Source organism: Littorina saxatilis, linkage group LG1, assembly GCF_037325665.1.
Source record: "Littorina saxatilis isolate snail1 linkage group LG1, US_GU_Lsax_2.0, whole genome shotgun sequence".
NCBI lineage: Eukaryota > Metazoa > Mollusca > Gastropoda > Littorinimorpha > Littorinidae > Littorina > Littorina saxatilis.
This window is the reverse complement of record NC_090245.1, coordinates 18,355,520-18,374,607: the sequence shown is the minus strand read 5'-3', so window position 1 is coordinate 18,374,607 and position 19,088 is coordinate 18,355,520. Positions and strand designations below refer to the sequence as shown.

General features: G+C 43.6%; 4 protein-coding genes across 4 annotated transcripts in view; 2 read left to right on the top strand and 2 right to left on the bottom strand.

Annotated features, from left to right (window-relative positions):
* Window positions 1-599: 599 nt before the first annotated feature.
* On the bottom strand, window positions 600-11,547 carry LOC138963632 (uncharacterized). The gene is made up of 5 exons (XM_070335482.1): window positions 11,358-11,547; window positions 10,917-10,953; window positions 9,119-9,289; window positions 2,414-2,523; window positions 600-1,918 (listed from the first exon to the last, which is right to left on the bottom strand). The coding sequence occupies exons 1-5, from the start codon at window positions 11,516-11,518 to the stop codon at window positions 1,003-1,005; spliced, it is 1,395 nt and encodes a 464-aa protein (XP_070191583.1). The 5' UTR covers window positions 11,519-11,547; the 3' UTR covers window positions 600-1,002.
* LOC138963609 (uncharacterized) lies at window positions 3,163-5,085 on the top strand. The gene is made up of 4 exons (XM_070335461.1): window positions 3,163-3,454; window positions 4,084-4,174; window positions 4,549-4,680; window positions 4,967-5,085. The coding sequence occupies exons 1-4, from the start codon at window positions 3,402-3,404 to the stop codon at window positions 5,042-5,044; spliced, it is 354 nt and encodes a 117-aa protein (XP_070191562.1). The 5' UTR covers window positions 3,163-3,401; the 3' UTR covers window positions 5,045-5,085.
* Window positions 5,333-8,835, bottom strand: LOC138950292 (piggyBac transposable element-derived protein 4-like). Its single transcript, XM_070322044.1, has 3 exons — window positions 8,317-8,835; window positions 7,430-7,501; window positions 5,333-7,146 (listed from the first exon to the last, which is right to left on the bottom strand). Exons 2-3 carry the CDS (start codon window positions 7,494-7,496, stop codon window positions 5,333-5,335), a joined length of 1,881 nt encoding a protein of 626 aa, XP_070178145.1. The 5' UTR covers window positions 7,497-7,501; window positions 8,317-8,835.
* Window positions 11,548-12,698: 1,151 nt separating the features above from the next.
* The window catches only part of LOC138963590 (plasmolipin-like), a 30,285-nt gene continuing 23,895 nt past the window's right edge, over window positions 12,699-19,088 (top strand). Inside the window, exon 1 of the mRNA XM_070335445.1 lies at window positions 12,699-12,786. The gene's annotated coding sequence lies outside the window, so the exon portion shown is untranslated. The remainder of the gene's footprint in view (window positions 12,787-19,088) is intronic.

Below are 19,088 nucleotides of genomic sequence, written 5' to 3'. Positions count from 1 at the left end.
CTTGCTAGTGAAATCTAGCTTTTCATTTTTCTTTTGTTCAAAGAGCTTGAGTGGAGTAATTTGAACTGATTCGCGATTTTATTTATTTATGTTTGTTCTTGGGTAGCAAATGATATGCACTGATTTGTGAAAAAACAAGAAGATTTGAAGGTTTGCAAATTAGTTTTTTTGTTCATAATGTAAAAGATTTTGGTGATACAATTTACTTCCATGATTTGGAGCCTTGTAATTTGTGAAATCTAGCCTTTCAGTTTTCCTTTAGATGACTATACTTGCTTGTCAAATCTAGCTAGCTTTTAATTTTTCTTTTGTTCAAAGAGCTCGAGTGGAGTAATTTGAACTGATCCGCAATTGTATTTATTGATGTTTGTTCTTGAGTAGCAAATAACATGCCTAGATTTGTGAAAAAAACACATTTTTTTGAAGGTTTGCACATTTGTTGTTTTGTACATAATGAAATAGAACAACATGTTGATTACATTATTTTTTGCTTATAATATAAAATAAAATGCACAGTGATATCAATAAAGTTTAAATGAGACTACATAACAGTGTACATGTACTTTGACAGAATTTTTCATTGAAGAATGCACTAATTTCATTTAATCCATGTTCTTTGTAATCAAACAGAAATACTTAACTGCACACAACATTCAGACTCTCCACCAAATGAAGCACAGTTACACCTCATAATACTTTTGCAAGTATAATTGAACACCCCTTTCACGACCTTAACATATCTGAGAAAGTCAGGTCTTAAAAAGGAGGGAGTCTTAAAATTGGGGTAAATATACAGAGGTTCTGAACAGCAGAAAGTCTGAGGAAACAAGGTCTTAAAAGGGAGGGAGTCTTAAGTTGGGGGGGGGGGGTGGGGGGGTTCCACTGTAGAAGATAACTACAAGTATCATCTATGCTGAGCTGGAAAGAACACAGTTCACTTTAAAAAAAAGTTTTTATTTTGTTTTGTTTAGTACTCTGCCACATCAGGATGGTAAGTCTGCATTACTTTTGGTCTGGTGGGTGACCACTTGTATGCAAGGTTTCTTCTTCGAAGTCATCATCAGCAAGTTCTTCAGCCTCCACACCAAGATGTCCTTCTGTTTCACTGAGGCTTTCAATGCCCGCTTTAACAAAGTCAGACTGAGATGCAAGCCTCCCCTTGGTTTTCGCTCTCTTCTGCAATAACGCTTTCAAATTTCTGGGCTCCAGTTTTTGCATGAGCGCTTCGGCTTCCTTTTCTCGGCTGATTTCAGCAGGTCGCGTGCCAGCTTTCTGTTTTCTGAGCAGGACTTTGTTGAGAAGTTGTGTGTGAGGAACTCCATACAGGTCATCACGGAAACCTTTGCACACCGAGTTTGTGTCCTGTTGATCTAAATTGTTACTTTTCTTTGGATTTTCAACATTGCTGGTAGTTTGAAATACGCCTACAGAGCTCTCGGAAAGAAACTGACTGTGCAACTGTTCAACTTCCAAAGACGACGGCTGACGCATCAAGCCTTCTCTTTCATGCGTCTGTGTACTTTTCCCGTCATCTGCAATGCTACAGCTTTCTAAATGGCTGGTTTCATTACTTTTCTTATACAAAGTCTTCTCTTTTTCTCCACTGCCATCATCAAATTGTCTATCTGCCATGCTCAGCTGAGCTTCTGAGGGCCTGAACTCAGCCTTTTCTGTTGCGCTTGTGCGACTCATTTGGTCAAACTTTTCTTGCAGTCGGTCCAAATCAGGACTGTCCTTCAAACGCTCTGTTAGGAAGATGTCACGAACAGAAGTGTCCAGTCTTGTGGGCGTGAAGTCCTGTCCAAAGTCGGCCTTGCTTAAAAGGGATTCCACCTCCAGGTAACGAGCTCGACTGTCGTCTTTGACGAAGTTGATGCGAGGGATGACGCCTAGTATGTGCCGGGATGTAAGCATCTGCCTGGAATCATAATAACAAGTGTATATTGTAACAACACAAAGCACAGCAGATGAAAACTAAAAGAATGAAAGTCGTGTAATACTCGTGGTGGTGTCAGGAGATGTTCGAGTTGTTTACACATAATTGCTTTTCCACCTTTCTCACACATTTTAGTTGACCAGAAGAAATCTTCAACTGGAAAATAAACCCAATACTTATTTTAAGCTTGTTGAATGGAAATAAGGGTCTCCAACAGATACGCAGATAAAATTAAAAGTGACAATAATGCATTTTCCACTGGATATAACTGCAAATCATCACTGAATATGCTTTGAACATTGTCTCTGTACTTGTTAATTAATTTCAAATCAAAACAGTGTTTGCCATGGAATAATATGCAGAACAAATATATATTAAAATAAACAAACAAAAGCCTGTCCAGCAAAGCAGTCCGAACAAAAAGAGGTTGACAAAGAACAAAAAGTAAAGAGCAAAGACCTAAAATTACTTCAATACCTCAGAAGTCCCTCCTGTTTCTTGAAGAGTTGTTCTACTATTTGATCTTCCTGCGACCCAGAGGATAACCAGTAGACGTTTACTGCGCTGAAGTTGGGAACCACTTTTACCTGCAACACAAAAAAGCAGATGAAAGAACATTCAACTGTAAGATTCCATAGGCCAATAGTCTCCTGTCCGCCCAGCCGACCTTCCCCTTGACCCTGCTTGTGACCTCGATGTTTGATGCCCCCGCAAGGGGCACGGTACTCTCTAAGCACCCAAACCTCAAAGAGAGATAACTGGCGGAAACCTTCCTATTGTAGTCTCCTGTCCGCCCAGCCGACCTTCCCCTTGACCCTGCTTGTGACCTCGATGTTTGATGCCCCCACAAGGGGCACGGTACTCTGTAAGCACCCAAAACCTCAAAGAGATAACTGGCGAAAACCTTCCTATTGTATCCCTTTAAGAAACAATGAAATGGAAAAGGAGAAGGCCAGTAAAAATGATACTGCTGAGCTTCTATTTGCCCTCCCCCCTCCCTCCTCCCCTCTTTATGCTTCTTTTCACACACACCATGGAACCATTCATTCTTGTATTATTCCAAGGTCTACTCATCACACACACACACGTTTTCCCCCTGTATTTAACAAACTGTATTGTTCACTTTGAATTTGCTAAATAAATGTGTTCCTGCTTCATGCAGCATCAATCAATCAATCAATATGAAGCTTAAATAGCGCGTATTCCGTGGGTACAGTTTAAACCTTTGCCGGATGCCGCTTTTGACTACACACTCCCGACGATGCGGGTTTGTCTGTACCCATACATTTGAAAGAGGGTTTTTACCGTTTATTCCTCTAACGACGATGCGGGTTTGTCTGAACCCATACATTTCAAAGAGTGTTTTTACTGTTTATTCCTCTAACGACGGTGTGGGTTCAGGGAAACCCACAGCGCTACTTCAGTGGGTGGATCGAGTTTCTCCCTTCACCGACTTCTTGCAGCGATGGCAGAATCCGGGTGTGAGCGCGAGTTGGAGCTGGCACTTGAAGACATGAAGTAAGTCATTTATATGTGAATAAAACATATTTTATCGGATTGCTGAGGTCAATGTGTCAAAAGTTATATGTAGCTTAAGAAAAAGGCTTGTATCTGTGTTGACGTGTCTGTGACGTCTACATTTTTGTGACATCAAACAAGAAAAGTGTTCCGAGTCCCGCCACGCTTTCTTCCCGGTGCAAGGTTAGATTCCGACCCCGACTTGCAAAATAGCCCCTACTTGGTAAAAACGGGATTTTAGAGGGAGGGGGGTGGGTGGGTGGAGAGGGGTTATAATTGTGGGATGGTGGTAGAGACATTTATAAGAGCTTGTTTGTATGCATTTAACTTTGTTTTGTGCGCACATACACATGAACAGGTCCATGCTTTTGAATATTGTTGTGTTATATATGTGCGTGTACATGTGAAAGCATGCACATAATAGTGTACTAAAGACGTGTTCATGAGAAGTTCACAGGAGGATCGTTCTTGTGTGTGTGTGTGTGTGTGCCGTGTGTGTGTGTGCGCGCATGCATGTGTGGGTGGGTTCGTGCCAGCGTAAATGCGTGTGCGCAGATATACATGCATGACTATTTGATGCATGTTATCCCAGGGCATCATAATGACATTGGCTGCTGGTTACTTTTCAGCCTGGAAATGCCAAACGGTCTCCGGCATGTCCTGTTCCACACAGGGACATGCCGAAAAGATGTCTATAGATCGATGTGGGGGAGTTTGATGGTAAGTGTATATTTATACCTTTTGTCGTGTTTTTATAATATTCAGAAGCGCACTGCATGCACGCACACAAACACATACAGACACGCACACACACACCATGCAAGTTACACACTCACACGGAATGCACCCACACATACGCCCACAACATACGCACAATACGTGTGTTTGCACATATTTCCTGCCTACGTGTTTTTTTCAAATAACGCGAAGGAAAAAAAACGCTTAACACAAAAGGAGATTTCACAATAATTGTTTTATGTGTTCCCACCAAAATCATGTGTTGTAAATAACCAACAAATAGAAGTAATGTACAACAGCAAACAATAATGGTCTCTTCAGATAATTTCATTACTTTCACTTTTTTCCTCTTTCAGTTCATTGGGAAATTGAAGACAGGCGGGGTCCGGACCCTGGTGTATCCGGAGGAAATCCGGGAGGCGGTGAGACGCCGTTTTGGTGACCGGCCTCCTCAAGCTGGGGCCTATGACCGCCAGTATGTTGACCAGGTAAAATATGTTGGAGTGTGAATGCTGTCACCTTCGTCACATTACCTGCAACAATTCTGTCATTCTATTTTTACTTTCAGTACCAATGTGTTAGCTCACCAACATACACACACCCAGGTTGCCAGGCTATCAGTTTACACACAGTGAAGTAACCTACAATCATTTAGAAAACGAAAAAGTGAAGTCTGTACTAACACACTAAAGATGATACACTTCTTATAATGGTTCAGAGATGAAGGTTGTTCACCTTCAATGAAGTCAAATGAAATGTCATATTTTATTGCAGGGCTATCACGTCAGCCTGGAAGAACTGGTTGGGGCCAAATGGAGAGGGCCACCAAAGACATGCAAATTGTGCAATTAGTCACATTGGACATGAAAATTACAAATTGACAACAAAATGTATCTGTTTACTTTCTCATCTTGTGTGTGTGTGTGTGTGTGTGTGTGTGTGTGTGTGTGTGTGTGTGTGTGTGTTTTCTACTAATGCCTTTCCAATCGACTGACCCTTTCTTTTGAAATGTAACAAGCCATTGGCCCATATGAAGCTCTCATACCATTGCAGAAATGTGCAAAATGAAGTGATACAGGTGTTAGTCAAGTGGAATGTCAAACTGTCCTTTGGGCTTCTGCTTTTTTCTGGGCTTTCAGTTTAGGAAGTGGCCATTGCCTTGATGCAGACTGGGCAGACTTTGTGGGTGTGATCTTGGCAGATGAACTCATCACACTGACAGCACGTATGTTTTGTCTTTCGATCCAGTCTCCAGCTGCAGAACAGGCACCGCTTTATTTTAGAACCGGATGTGCTGGCATCTTGACTGGACGCTGGACGTTTTGATCCTGCCCTTTTAGACTTGGCCGCATCCTCTGCTGGTGGCAGCAGCGCTTTCTTGGATGATGTTTTGCGCTGACGCTTCACCAAATCGTCACACTCAAGATGCTTGATGGCCTTCTCAGCTGCCTCATGAAGACTTCTAGGCATCGCCACTGATGTCATTCGCTGTTTCAATAGGGGATACATGAGCTGGTCACTGATGTTTTCAATGAAATCTGACCGCCCATCTTTTTTGGACAGAGGATGGGCAGGAAACCTGACACTCCAAACGCAACGAGCAGCAATAGTTGCCAAGTCAATGATGTTGAAAAACATGACCATTGGCCATCGCTTTGTTCTGCGTTTCACCGTGTAGGCGTGCGCCATCTTGTCAACAGTGTCCACTGCCCCCTTTGTTGCGTTGTAGAACAACACAATCTCCGGTTTCTTCTTTTGGTTTTCCGGTGTCCTATCCACAACGCCAGTGTCATGCATAGTACTGAGAAGAATGACACTCTTTCTGCGTTTGCTCTGGTAGTTGACGACAGTGGTTGCTCCATTGTAGGCAAACTCACTGTCGTACAACCCAAGATGCCTTCCTGTTTTGAAGGAATTTGGCAAGAACCGTTTGTTTCCTCTCACAGTACCTACCACAGTCAGGCCATTCTTGGACAGGGTCTCAGCTAGCTCCAAATCTGTAAAGTAGTTGTCACATGTGACATTTCTACCACTCTTGAAGAAAGGGGTTGCCAGCTCTGTGGCAATGTTGCGACCCAGGTTGACCTGCCTGTCTTGACCAAGTGGTCGACCCAGGTATGGGATGCCATACAAAGGAAAAGCGTTTTCAGCGTCAGCCACCCAAAACACTTTCATTCCATACCTGTCAGGTTTGGATGGCAGGTACTGGAGAAAACCACACCTGCCCCGGAATGGCACAAGCTGCTCATCAACTGTGAGCAGAGGGCCTGCGATGTAGTGACTGCTCAGAGCCTTCATGAAATCAGTCCACATATCGCGGAATGGGGCAAATTGATCTTTCTCTCTCCTCGCACTTCTGGTCGATTTGTCGTCAAATCGCATGTAGGTCATGAAGTTTTGGAATCTTCTGCGACTCATACATGCACGAACCATTCCAGAACCTTTGACAGAGTCCCAGATCTTTTCTGTCGACACCATGTTCTGTTTTCTAGCGCCCAGAAAAAGCAGAATCCCAATGACAGCTTGGCATTCCTCTCTATCAACGGGATCCCATGCCTCTTTCAGAACACGCCGACCTTCAATGTTGGTGAACTCTACAACATCTGATACAATTTTATCGGTTATAAAAAGACTGAAAGCATCATTGGGGGTATTTACATTTTGACAACCCAGAAGCTTACTGGGGGGCATCTTGAAAATATTTCTGGGTGCCGTTTTGGCCGTCTTGGAAATAGTTGGTGCAGAACACCACTCGGTTCCATCTTTGGCAGTCTCAGAACTTGCTTCTGGCACTTGCTCATCTCCTTCCATCAGTTCAGCCTCAGATTGATCTGGGGAACTGTCACCTTCTGGTGGCAGAGGGCCCTCCTCGTCGCTGGTCTCATCATCTCCACTTTGAGGTTCCTGGTGTCCAGCATCATGTGAGACTACTGGTGTTGTCTCAGTCAACATCGCTGAAACAAATATTGTTTACCAAAATGCAACACCTCACACTTGTCAGATATATGCATCACACACACACGCATGCACGCACACACACACACATGGTCATCTGCTTGCTTGTATACACACAAGTATAAGACAAAAGCAAGCACACGAGCACGCATGCACACACACGCACACGTCCAAGCATAATATAATGCACACATAACACTACTAATATCTGTCCAGATTTGCCGTAACGGCCCTCACTAGGCATACCCCAAATGCATAAATATAGACACATTCTCATCTTACCCGAGTCCACATGAAAATCGTCTCCGTTGGCTGTCCGAAGAGCGTCAAAGATATTTGGTCGCTCCATTTCACCTGTAACAGTGCCAACCGCAATACCACTTGTTAGTAACCTGGAGAGAAAAACTAAACCCAAACATATAGGCATAGTTGTTTTGTGACTACATGGGCGGCGTAAACTGACAATGGAAAAAAACAAAAACAAAAAAAGGGGGGAGGGGGGTGTATCGTGGTCATTTGCAAATAATCAAATGACGTAGTTACTATTATAATCAGTATGAGATTGGATCGGCTTGCACGCACTTTCGCTTTTTTTCTCTTCAAAAACTGTGTGTGTGTTTGTGGGCGCGCTCGCGCGCGCGCGTGTGTGTGTGTGTGTGTGTGTGTGTGTGTGTGAAAGACATAGCGAAACTGAAAGAACGTGAGAGAGATGACCCCGGGAGATGGGCCTGGGGTAAAACTGAGGAGGGATTATCTTCAAGGTGGGCACCGCTTGTTTCGCGAGAAGCATCACACACTGCGACCTATCCCATGAATGACTCCACTCTTCTTCCCGGTGGGAATATTATAGCCTAGTTTATACTGTCCCGCACGCTTGATAAAGACCATTATTAGCGCACAGATTGCACACACACACACACACACACACACACACACACACACACACACACACACACACACACACACACACACAAGGATTACTTTGAATAATGAATACGTGAATAGTTCTCTAGTGGATTGTCATAAAAAGTACAACTTACCAAGTAGATCTAGTTCTCCGCTTGTTTCAACTTCAAGTCAGTGCACAGATTGCACACACACAAGGATTACTTTGAATAATGAATACGTGAATAGTTCTCTAGTGGATTGTCATAAAAAGTACAACTTACCAAGTACATCTCAGTAGTTCTCCGCTTGTTTCAACTTCAAGTCAGTCGTCAGTGAAACTTCTTGTCTGCGTTCAAAAATCAGGAAGCGTCAGGCAAAAGAGCCCGTACTGACACCGGTGTCGATGTACCAGAGCGCCTCCAAGAAAACTGGCATTGTCTAGTCCTACTGGGTATGGTTGAACCCGCGTAGTCGGCAGAAGAATAAACACTGTTCCGCCGCTTTGGTAAGTATGGGTATAGCAGAACCCGCGCCGTCGGCAGAGGGATATTTACAATTACTACTCTTTAAAAAGTATGGGTATGCATGAACCCGCGCAATCGGTAGTGTGTATGTTAATTAGCATAATCAATAAGTTTTAATCTTTTGTCATGTACACACTAAAAATTTGCAGACAGAGAGCAAATTAGGTGTGTGAGAGATATTTAAAATTTCAAAACGATACCTTTAATGGTTCCAGAGTTACAATGATTTTAGTGTGTCTCTGGGTATAGGTGAACCCAGGAAGCACGGCAAAGGTTAAGCGCTTGTCGAAGAGTTGTCAACACAGGACTAACAAAGAAATTAACATCTACAGACAGACACGAACCCTATCACACACTACCAAACCCTGATAAACATACAATAAACAACTGTTTAACAACAATGTATACTGGACATCTGGACAAGTCAAAAACGATATGTCCCCTATCAACCTCTCACTCCCTGGAAACTAAGCCTTTACAATTTAGCTCTGTCTGATTCTCTCCCCCTCCCCCTCCCCCCAAAACAACTGAAAGAGAATCTGATCGTCAGACAACTGACCTGCACAATCTCTACAGACATGACGGCCAACTGAGGACACAGTTCACCGGAGTTGACGAGCTGAACGATGTTGTCGTAGAGCACCCGGCCCACCTGATGAGCACGCCGCTTCTGGCCCTCGGTGTACACTGGCTTCCTGCGAGGGTTGATCTCTGCGTCTTGAGTTACAGCCTGGGTGTGGTAAACACAACAAACTTGTGAGAAAGCAATTATCCTGATACATAAGGGTGCATAATGAGGCTACAGTGGAACCTCTTTTAAGACGGTAGACCATCCAATTTGAAGACCTTCGTTTTTCAGATTTCTGATTATAATCTAAGTAACTTGACATCCATTTTTGACTCACATGCGAAGCAAAAGTGAGTCTATGTACTCACCCGAGTCGTCCGTCCGTCCGGACGTCCGGAAAACTTTAACGTTGCTTCTTCTTCTTCGTTCGTGGGCTGAAACTCCCATGTACACTCGTGTTTTTTGCACGAGTGGAATTTTACGTGTATGACCGTTTTTTACCCCGCCATTTAGGCAGCCATACGCCGTTTTCGGAGGAAGCATGCTGGGTATTTTCGTGTTTCTATAACCCACCGAACTCGGACATGGATTACAGGATCTTTAACATGCGCACTTGGTCTTGTGCTTGCGTGTACACACGGGGGTGTTCGGACACCGAGGAGAGTCTGCACACAAAGTTGACTCTGAGAAATAAATCTCTCGCCGAACGTGGGGACGAACTCACGCTGACAGCGGCCAAATGGATACAAATCCAGCGCGCTACCGACTGAGCTACATCCCATCCATTTGAAGCCTCCCTCTTTTTAAAGATCTGATTGACTCAAATTACAACAACAACAAGAAGAGCAAACGCTCGATCGAGTCACTTTCGCAGTTCTGAATATTATATGAGGCATCAGATGGACAGGAAGAAATTGCTATTCACAACACAATGAGTCACGTTCACATAAAATTTGAGCCCGGTCACTTTTATAGTTTCCGAGAAAAGCCCAACGTTAAGTTGTGTGTTGCCGAACAGAAAAGGCTAGTTATCTCCCTTGTTTTTCTGATAACGTTCGTAAAAGGCTACAGATGTAAATACTTTGATGTAAAGAATAATCCTACAAAGTTTCAATCACATCCGATGAACTTTGTCAAAGATATAAAATGTCTAATTTTTCCTTTGACGCTGACCTGTGACCTTGAAAAAGGTCAAAGGTCAACGAAACCATCGTTAAAGTGTAGAGGTCATTGGAGGTCACGACTAAACAAAATATGAGCCCGATCGCTTTGATAGTTTCCGAGAAAAGTTTGTCAAAGATATAAAATGTCTAATTTTTCCTTTGACGCTGACCTGTGACCTTGAAAAAGGTCAAAGGTCAACAAAACCATCGTTAAAGTGTAGAGGTCATTGGAGGTCACGACTAAACAAAATATGAGCCCGATCGCTTTGATAGTTTCTGAGAAAAGTCCAACGTTAAGGTGGTGTCTACGGACGGCCGGCCGGCCGGCCGGCCGGCCGGACGGCCGGCCGGCCGGACAGACTAACACTGACCGATTACATAGACTCACTTTTGCTTCGCATGTGAGTCAAAAATGGCTGGTAAGGACATCATGTTGACTGGCAAAGAAAGTTATTTTCACATGCATTATTCAAATTTAGATTTTAACTGTTGTGATATGTTTTGCATATCATGAAAACTAATCATGTAAAATGTTCCGCACCTCTGCGTTTGTATAATGTCAGCTTGAAAATCTACATGGCAAGACGGACAACAAATGTATAAATAAACTTGAATCACCAACTTACATTTATTAGATTCACAGGCCCAGAGAACTGTTTCTTCCTGGAAAAAAAGGGACACACAAATACTTACAACTGATTTATGTATTTGCATAGCTATAGGCAGAGCACACAACCAAAAATTAAAAGACCTAATTTTCTTTCAACAGTTTCTAACAACAGGTCTATCTCTGACAACAGCTATTATGATATGTTCAAGCTTTTCTCACTTGCTGTGCAATGCTCTTTCTCTCTCTCTCTCTCCTCTCTCTCTCTCTCCCTCTGTCTCTGTCTCTCTGTCTCTCTGTCTCTGTCTCTCTCTCTCTCTTTCTCTCTCTCTCTCTCCTCTCTCTCTCTCTCTCAGTATGCCGATTACTTTACTGGACTAATTCTGGATACTGCATGACACATACACAGAAGAGAGAGTTCTACGATGGCGAAGGTCAAGAAAACAAAATATTTTCTTACTTTGATGCACCTCGCCTGTCGAACATCTTTTTCAGCCCCTTTGTCATTTTGATGTTCGAGCTCCATCGCATCTGCTCCGCTGCCGGCTTTGCAACTTCAGTTGCTGCCAGCACTCGACAAACACGAGAAGCCAATCTTTCGCACACGAGCGGCCGCCACATTGTTGATTGTGAACTCGAGAGTAACGTCCCCTATCTTATCACTGTAAAAGTACGGGCACCAGAAACACAAACAGCAGCGCTCTTTATAGTATAAACCTATTAATTCTGCCAACTGTTAAAAAAAAATCATCATTCTGAAAAAGTTCACAGACAATGGAATATATGGTATTCTTGTTTTATTTAACTGTTATTGATTGGATTCAATCATTATGCACGTGCATGAGAGAGCTGGTCTGTGTGTCTGTAGGTGTGTGTATGTTGCTATTGTACATCCCCGTGAGCTCTGGCGAAAAGGAGCGATTAATAAGTATTTATTATTATAATTATTGTTATTACTTCTATTTCCATTATTATTATTGTCAAAAGTGTTTCATGCAAAAGAGAGAAGAAAATATCTGCGCAGCCTTCATTTGTTAATCATGGTACTCTAATTCAACATTTTTTATTATGTTGTTGTTGTTGTTGTTGTTGTTGTTGTTGTTGTTGCTGTTGCTGTTTGCCTAAAATCAAATCTGCCCTGAACCAGAGACTAGTGTACACATTGAGAAAAGCCCTGAAATAAGTTACACATAAATAGGGCTGATGGGGTCTATGTCGACCAAAAGAGTGGGATTCCCTGTAGGTGGAGTTCCTGTAGGTGGATTCCCTGTATACAGGGAATACCACAGGGTGGAGTTCCTGTAGAGTTTCGCCAAATATTTTAGGTTTTTGTAAGGGATAGGCGCAATATAAATACACTTTATTATTAACATTGGTAGAATTTGATGTTTTTCGATGGTTTTTTATATTTCTTAGAAATTCGAGTATGGTTTGCAAGTTTTATTGAAAAACTACACCCTGTGGGATTGAATCCCCCTACAGGAACTCCACCTACAGGTAATCCCACTCTTTTGGTGGACATATATGCCATCATCATAAATAGGGCGGCATATTACCTAATGCTGATTTATAATTATGAAAGTGACTTATGACAAAAGCATTTAAAATAAAAATGTTAAAGTTGCATGCAGTCTTTATGCTCAAGCAAAGACATAGACATTGTATGTCACTTAGCTCAGGTAGGAAGGAGCAAGGCAGATCTTGAACAATGCCGGAACGTGAACATACTTTCTTGAAACAAGGGACAATACCCTTACTGGCGAACATAAATAAACGAGGAAACCGATAAGCTCCCTTCGACACAGAAACCTCTGACCCCCGGAAGTATTCCACACTTCCGTCAATATATTTTTGTCAGGCCAGGGAATCCTTGTCTTTAGCTGAATACGGTAAGACATTCTGAGTTTCTGTTCTTCTGAATTTTACCACCTAGCTTATGTAAACACTCGTTTCTGATGTTGCTGTACATTGATTGTGCGTACGTGCCTGTGTGTTGCTTCCAGAGACAAGATAAGTTGGGTCTCCATCCCGGATTTGCAGTGGAGCGAGACCCAGTGCTCGCTAGTTTTAGTGCAGCAAGTGCGTTGTTGCGGTTTGAATGTTCGGTTTTGAGTGTAGGCGCAGCACTCCCAAGGATTCCCGATCACAACGAAGAATCGAGCGTGTACGAAGAAGTGATTGTTCCAATTCCATTGTACTTTGTATGCTTGACAGCTAGTGATATATTCGATTGCTGGTGCGTTTAGTATGAATCCACATTATTATCGATACGCGAAGCCCAAGCAGAGTGAGAGTGCGCAAAAGCAGTGTTGCACAGCTAACAGCTTATGACAGAAATGGTCTTCGACTTTTTTTGTTTTGAAGGACTGCATAGAACTTGTGAGGACTCAACTGTATAACATTTTGAAAGGCATAATCAGCACTAGTATTGTAGTAGAAGTTAGAACTAGAGTAGAACTACTAGAACAGTAGAAGTGCAGAAGGAGTCTATGTCGACCAAAAGTGGGTGGATTCCCTGTAGGTGCATTTCCTGTAGGCGTTTTCCCTGTATTCCATGTAGCAATTAACCGATCTCACTGAAAGTCACGCTATGCTTATGCCAGGGTCACACGGCCGTGATTACCAGTGCACACGAGGCGATTTGATCGTAAGATCGAGCTGCAACGGAGTTAAGTCAATCGCAAGCGATTCTCTTGTAGCTTTGAGCGATAGAACTTTCTCTATTCCCTGCGAGACAATCGCAGGTGAGGACCAATCAGAACGCGCTGTTGCCGCCTTTACCCCATGACTTGAAAAAAATGGCTAAAAGCAGCGAACCTCAAACTTTTCGTAGATTCAAAACTTTTCGTTACAGCAGTTTCTTACTGAGATACAAAGGAGATGTTTAGGGCATGTACAACGGTTTGGAACTAACAGAATCTAGTTTTTTTTAGAAAGCTCAGAAGATATTAGGCCAACAAAAACAATATATTGGTTTAGGGTAACGTAACAACAGGTAGGTAGGCTTTTTTGAATTTAAAAAAAAAAAATTATATTTAAAAAAAAATATGTCGACCTCTGTTGAGTTCAAATGAGGTAACTTCCCTTCATTTCGGTATGGTTCACAAAATGTGCCAAAAGTTGTTTTTTGTTTTTTGAGAAATGAAAAAAAAGTTTTAGGGTCGTTGGAAAAAAAATAAGGTCGGTCGGGTTACCCTAAACCAACATTAAATAACATTCTTACGCCAACTCACATATATATAGCATTAACTTCCGTTTGATGCTCAGACATTGAAGCCCAGACCCTGGTGACAGGGGGAGGTAACTCCCAAAACCAAAACAAAACCTTGCAGTCAAGGCCCTGATAGTTACCTCCCCTCACCGGCATCCCGCACATGCGCGAGACATACTGCCGGTATAGTCATTTCTTCTTCAACACGCTTGTGTTCGGACGTGTTGTTGCCCTTCTCGGCTTTTTCAGCCGTTGGCCTCCTGTTGGAAGGCCATTGACCCTCTGTGTTTTGGCGTATCTTGCCTAAGCTTTGGTGAGATCTTTCTTGTTTATTATCTTGTGCCGCCATTTGCATTTCATAAGTTTTGTTGTTGAACTTTTTGCTCCGTTGTTCACGGAGTTTTTGTTGTACAACAATGGCGGACAAGGGCAAAAGCTCCGCCAGGCAGGTGCCGGTTTATCCGCCGGGCAGTTCTACTTCTAGTTCGTCTAAAGGCAAAGCTAAGAGAGTACGTTCTAAAGATAAAGCTTCTCCTGTTTTTCAACCGGTCATTAAGGTTTTTGACCCGGTTAGCAAAGAATCGTTGCGGGTTGTTATCGACCCTCCATGTGCATTACCGCTTCAGCTTTCTCCTGTTCCCAAGGTCAAGGAGAGTCAAGGTGTCTCTCGTGAGGAGATATTCTCGCTGTTTTCATCCTTCAAAGAGCAGATAAAGGAGATGCTGGCATTTGAAAGAGGGGTGGCTTGTTCCACCATTGCGTCTCTTCCATCCGGAGTTGGCGACTCTAGGCAGCAACCATTACTTCGGTTGACCTTGCTTCTCCTCAGCCGTCGGGTTCCGGGTCGGCGTCGGTGAGTTTTGACTTGGGAAGTTCACTTCCAACTGCGAGTATGCATACTGTAGTTGGTAGTGACGGTTACCCTACCTTTCCCGTCGGACCCGGTGTGGCCACTCCTTCGGGTTTAGGATCGTCTGTAGTTGCATCCGCTTACACAGGTGTTTCTGCAAGGGGGTTTCTGGGTACTTCTGGTCCGCCTTCCGGCTTTCCAGGTAATCGTAACATTTCTCGCACACAGTGACCAGCTTCCGACACCAACTTTGTTGGGTTTCCGGTCGTTGGCGGCAACGGCGCTCCGTCTCTCATTTCCGGTTCCGCTTCGGCGGTTCCAGATGGTGGGGGACTGTACGTGTCGGCTTCCGGGCATAACACTTCTGTGTTTCCGGTTGTCGATGCGAGAGGGCTTCCGGCTACTTCCGGTTCCGCTTCGGCGGTTTCGGGTTACGGTAGCGTGCATTCTTTACCGGTTCCGCACAGTGCGGCTGCACGCGGTTCCGGTACTGGGGGACATTCATTTCTGGCTTCGGCCAATGATGGTTCCGGGAATGTCAACTCTATACCAGACGACTTTGTCGTTGACGGTGTAGATGACGACGAGGATAGGGATGACTCTTCTGAGGTTGAGCCTACATTCCGAGTCGCTGGGAAATTTCAACGGACACTTCAGTTGGCCGCTGAGGTTACTTCCAGGTATTTTGCAGAAGGGGTGACGGACACTTCTCATCTTGTAGCACCACCACCTTCCGCATTTGGCGATTTCGTGGGTGACAAGGTGGCTGATTCCCGGTTCCGTTTCCGGGAGTCACCTTCCGTTGCCTACGAAATGGCTAGGGTGATCGGCAACAGCGAAGGAACTCACGTTCCGTTGTTAACGGCACATGACGACGCCCCGTCCTCTGCACAGCCGTGGCTGGCTTCTCCCCAGCAGGGTTTTCATCTTCCATCGAACTGTGCGCGCAAGTCACGGTTTTTCGGAAGAACGAAGAACCTTATTTCTACTTTTTCGCTTCCTCTTCCGGTCATGCCGGAATTGGCGAATTTGAAGAAAGAGGGCTACAGGAAAGATAAAGTTTCGGCTTGCACGGAACAAGGAATGATAGGCGTTGAGGAGACTGGCAGGTACTCGCTCGAACTGTCCTCTGTTTCCGAGACACTTATCAGAGCCCTCTCTCGGTCTATTTCATCCTCCCTGGAACCGTTTCGGGATGATGCTATAGAAGAGGATGTTGTGACTTTGTTCGCTGCCTTGGCGAAACTCACCTAACTCGTTGTTTTTTTTTGGGGGGGGGGGGGGGGGGCTTAGAACATTAGCAGAACCCATTTATCACAAAACAGGGGCGGACGAGGGGGGGGGGGTGCACAGGGTGCAGGTGAACCCCCCTCCAGTAAAACAAATATTTAAAACAAATTGGAAAGCTGATTCTATGACCATTTCTAAGTTCAAATGGCACCAGATGGCACCATTTTGCTTCTTTGGGCCAAACATTTTTCCGGGGGGGCATGCCCCCGGACCCCCCTAGCAAATTCGGGCGCTTTGCGCCCATCACATTCACTTTCGATTCAAAGTGCACCCCCCCTTACAAAGCAACTGATCCGCCCCTGCAAAAAGCGTCTGCTCTCGCACTGTGCATTTGCTGTGTGACTGGTAGCAGCAAAAGAGTCAATCGGTGATTGTCTCGTAATGGCTCATGAGGAACAAATCCTGCGATTGAATCGTAGCCGTGTGACCCTGGCTTTCGCGACATCGGTAGAATTTGATGTTTTTTTTAATCTTTTTTGGTATTTCTTATCAATTCGATTCCGTTTTGCAATTTCTTTTATTGATAACAATTTTTAATCAATAACTAAATGACAGAAAATGCAGCTAAAATACAACGAGAGTACAATGTGGTGGAGAGATTTTTTTTAACTAAATCCTTTCCGATTATCTGTCTTTCTCTTTGAAGCATGTTTGCTTGGCTGAGTGCCGCACGTGAATTCAGGAATTATGAAAGATTCTCCTGTCGAACCGCCATTTTGGAAGGGGAAGTTACGCAAAGGTAATTTAAATCAGTTTATGGCAGTCACCCGCTTGGCGGAGGCTTGAGCATTATCGTACTTTCCTGACAGAAAAACACCTACAGGGAATCCACCCACTTTTGGTCGACATAGACCCCTTCAGAATCAATAGTTTACAGGTCATGTGCTTTAATACCATTTGATGGTCGAGTAATACGGATGAACAGCCATTGTTTTTCCAGTATTCGCAGATGATATTTTTGTTCAAGACTTTGGTCCACAGATAATGTCATGTTGAAACCCATCTACAGTATATTATTAAAAGGCCCTGACCTCTGTCTGTCTGTCTGTCTGTCACACTTTGACCGCTTATTATATTGGTCGATTTGCCTGAAATTTGGCATCCACAACTGGCGAAAGTGCTTAAATTAGTTTCATGCGTTGTGTACAAAAATCATTAAATTAAACCACTAACAGAAACTGCAGAGTGTGTATGCTACAGTCTTAAAGGCATAGAAAGCTGATGAATATACACGCTAATTGCTTTACCCAGAGCTGGAGACAGACTAAATTAAGTTCCCTGCAAAATATTGTGGTCTAGGAGCCCTTAAATGTTGAGATATTTGAATTTTTATTTTGATCTAGATGGTCCTATTTATAGATTTGGCAACACTTGTAACGTTGATGCAAGGGAGCTAACACCGCGGCTTTGTTGACATCCTCACTTTTTCAGAGGCTAGAACAAGCTGTAATGCATGTATTATGGTCCGCGCATGGTGACATATCGTCATTATATGGTCTTATGGTGCGTTTGACATCGATTGTGGGCAAACTACACTTTGTAAACACGGGAGTGCGTTAGTATGCCTTTAAGGTTTAACAATAACAACACTTTATTGTCCATTAAAATGATATATTGAAATGGAAAATGTTCTTTGACACATCGAGCCTGTCTGTAATATAAGAATTATCAGGACATTCAATGACAAGACAAACACTAACAGTAACACTGCCACCTGATCGTTTATTTATATATAGGTCGCATGAAAAACTCCACCAAGAGCAGCTAGTATTATGTCCTTGACAACCCATCATCAACTGGCAGTGGTAGTGGTACTGAGCAACAAAGAAAGAGAGACCAGAAATAATAGATGGCCTGGAGTGAGAATGGGTGGGTGGGAAAGTATGCCAGCTCAGCTCAGCCTGCATGCTTGCACTGGTGGATGTATCTACACATCTGCACAAATAATACTGAAGGCGGTATTGTGTCAGTGTGTGAGGCTCTGTGGGTTCTGTAGTGTTTCCTCTTCACTCTGCACAGTCAGTGTAATCTGCAACCCACCTGTTTGTTACACACACTCATTGAAATACGTTCTGTGTCTGTATGCAACATTTCTAGGCTTAGTGTTTATGTGAGACTTGTTTGTTTGTTTGTTCGTTCATGGGCTGAAACTCCCACGACTTTCACGTGTATGACCGTTTTTACCCCGCCATTTAGGCAGCCATACGCCGCTTTCGGAGGAAGCATGCTGGGTATTTTCGTGTTTCTATAACCCACCGAACTCTGACATGGATTACAGGATCTTTTTCGTGCGCACCTGGTCTTGTGCTTGCGTGTACACACGGGGGTGTTCGGACACCGAGGAGAGTCTGCACACAAAGTTGACTCTGAGAAAGAAATCTCTCGCCAAACGTGGGGACGAACTCACGCTGACAGCCAACTGGATACAAATCCAGCGCGCTACCGACTGAGCTACATCCCCGCCCTATGTGAGACTGAAACTTATGATTTGCTCTGAAGGGGTGCTGAGCGAATAGTTCATCAAACTGATGCTCTTTTTGAGGCACTAAATATTCGCAGTCAACATGCATGTTCAAGCTTGTGTTTGTGTGCTCTGTCCCCTTTAGGCTTGCAGTTGCAAACAAAGCACATTCGCACAGTTTCTATTAAAAATTACGGCTTTTGGATACACGTGCATTAAAAATAAATTTCTAGTTCAAACTTCAAAGCGATCATGTTTCTGGTTGAGTCATTTGCTGCATAAGCACAGAACTGCTGGTACATGTAGAGTGTATGTCTAATTGGTATATCTGCTAATGAAGCCTTGATAACCCCTTTGAGATGGCAGCTAGGCCTCTTGC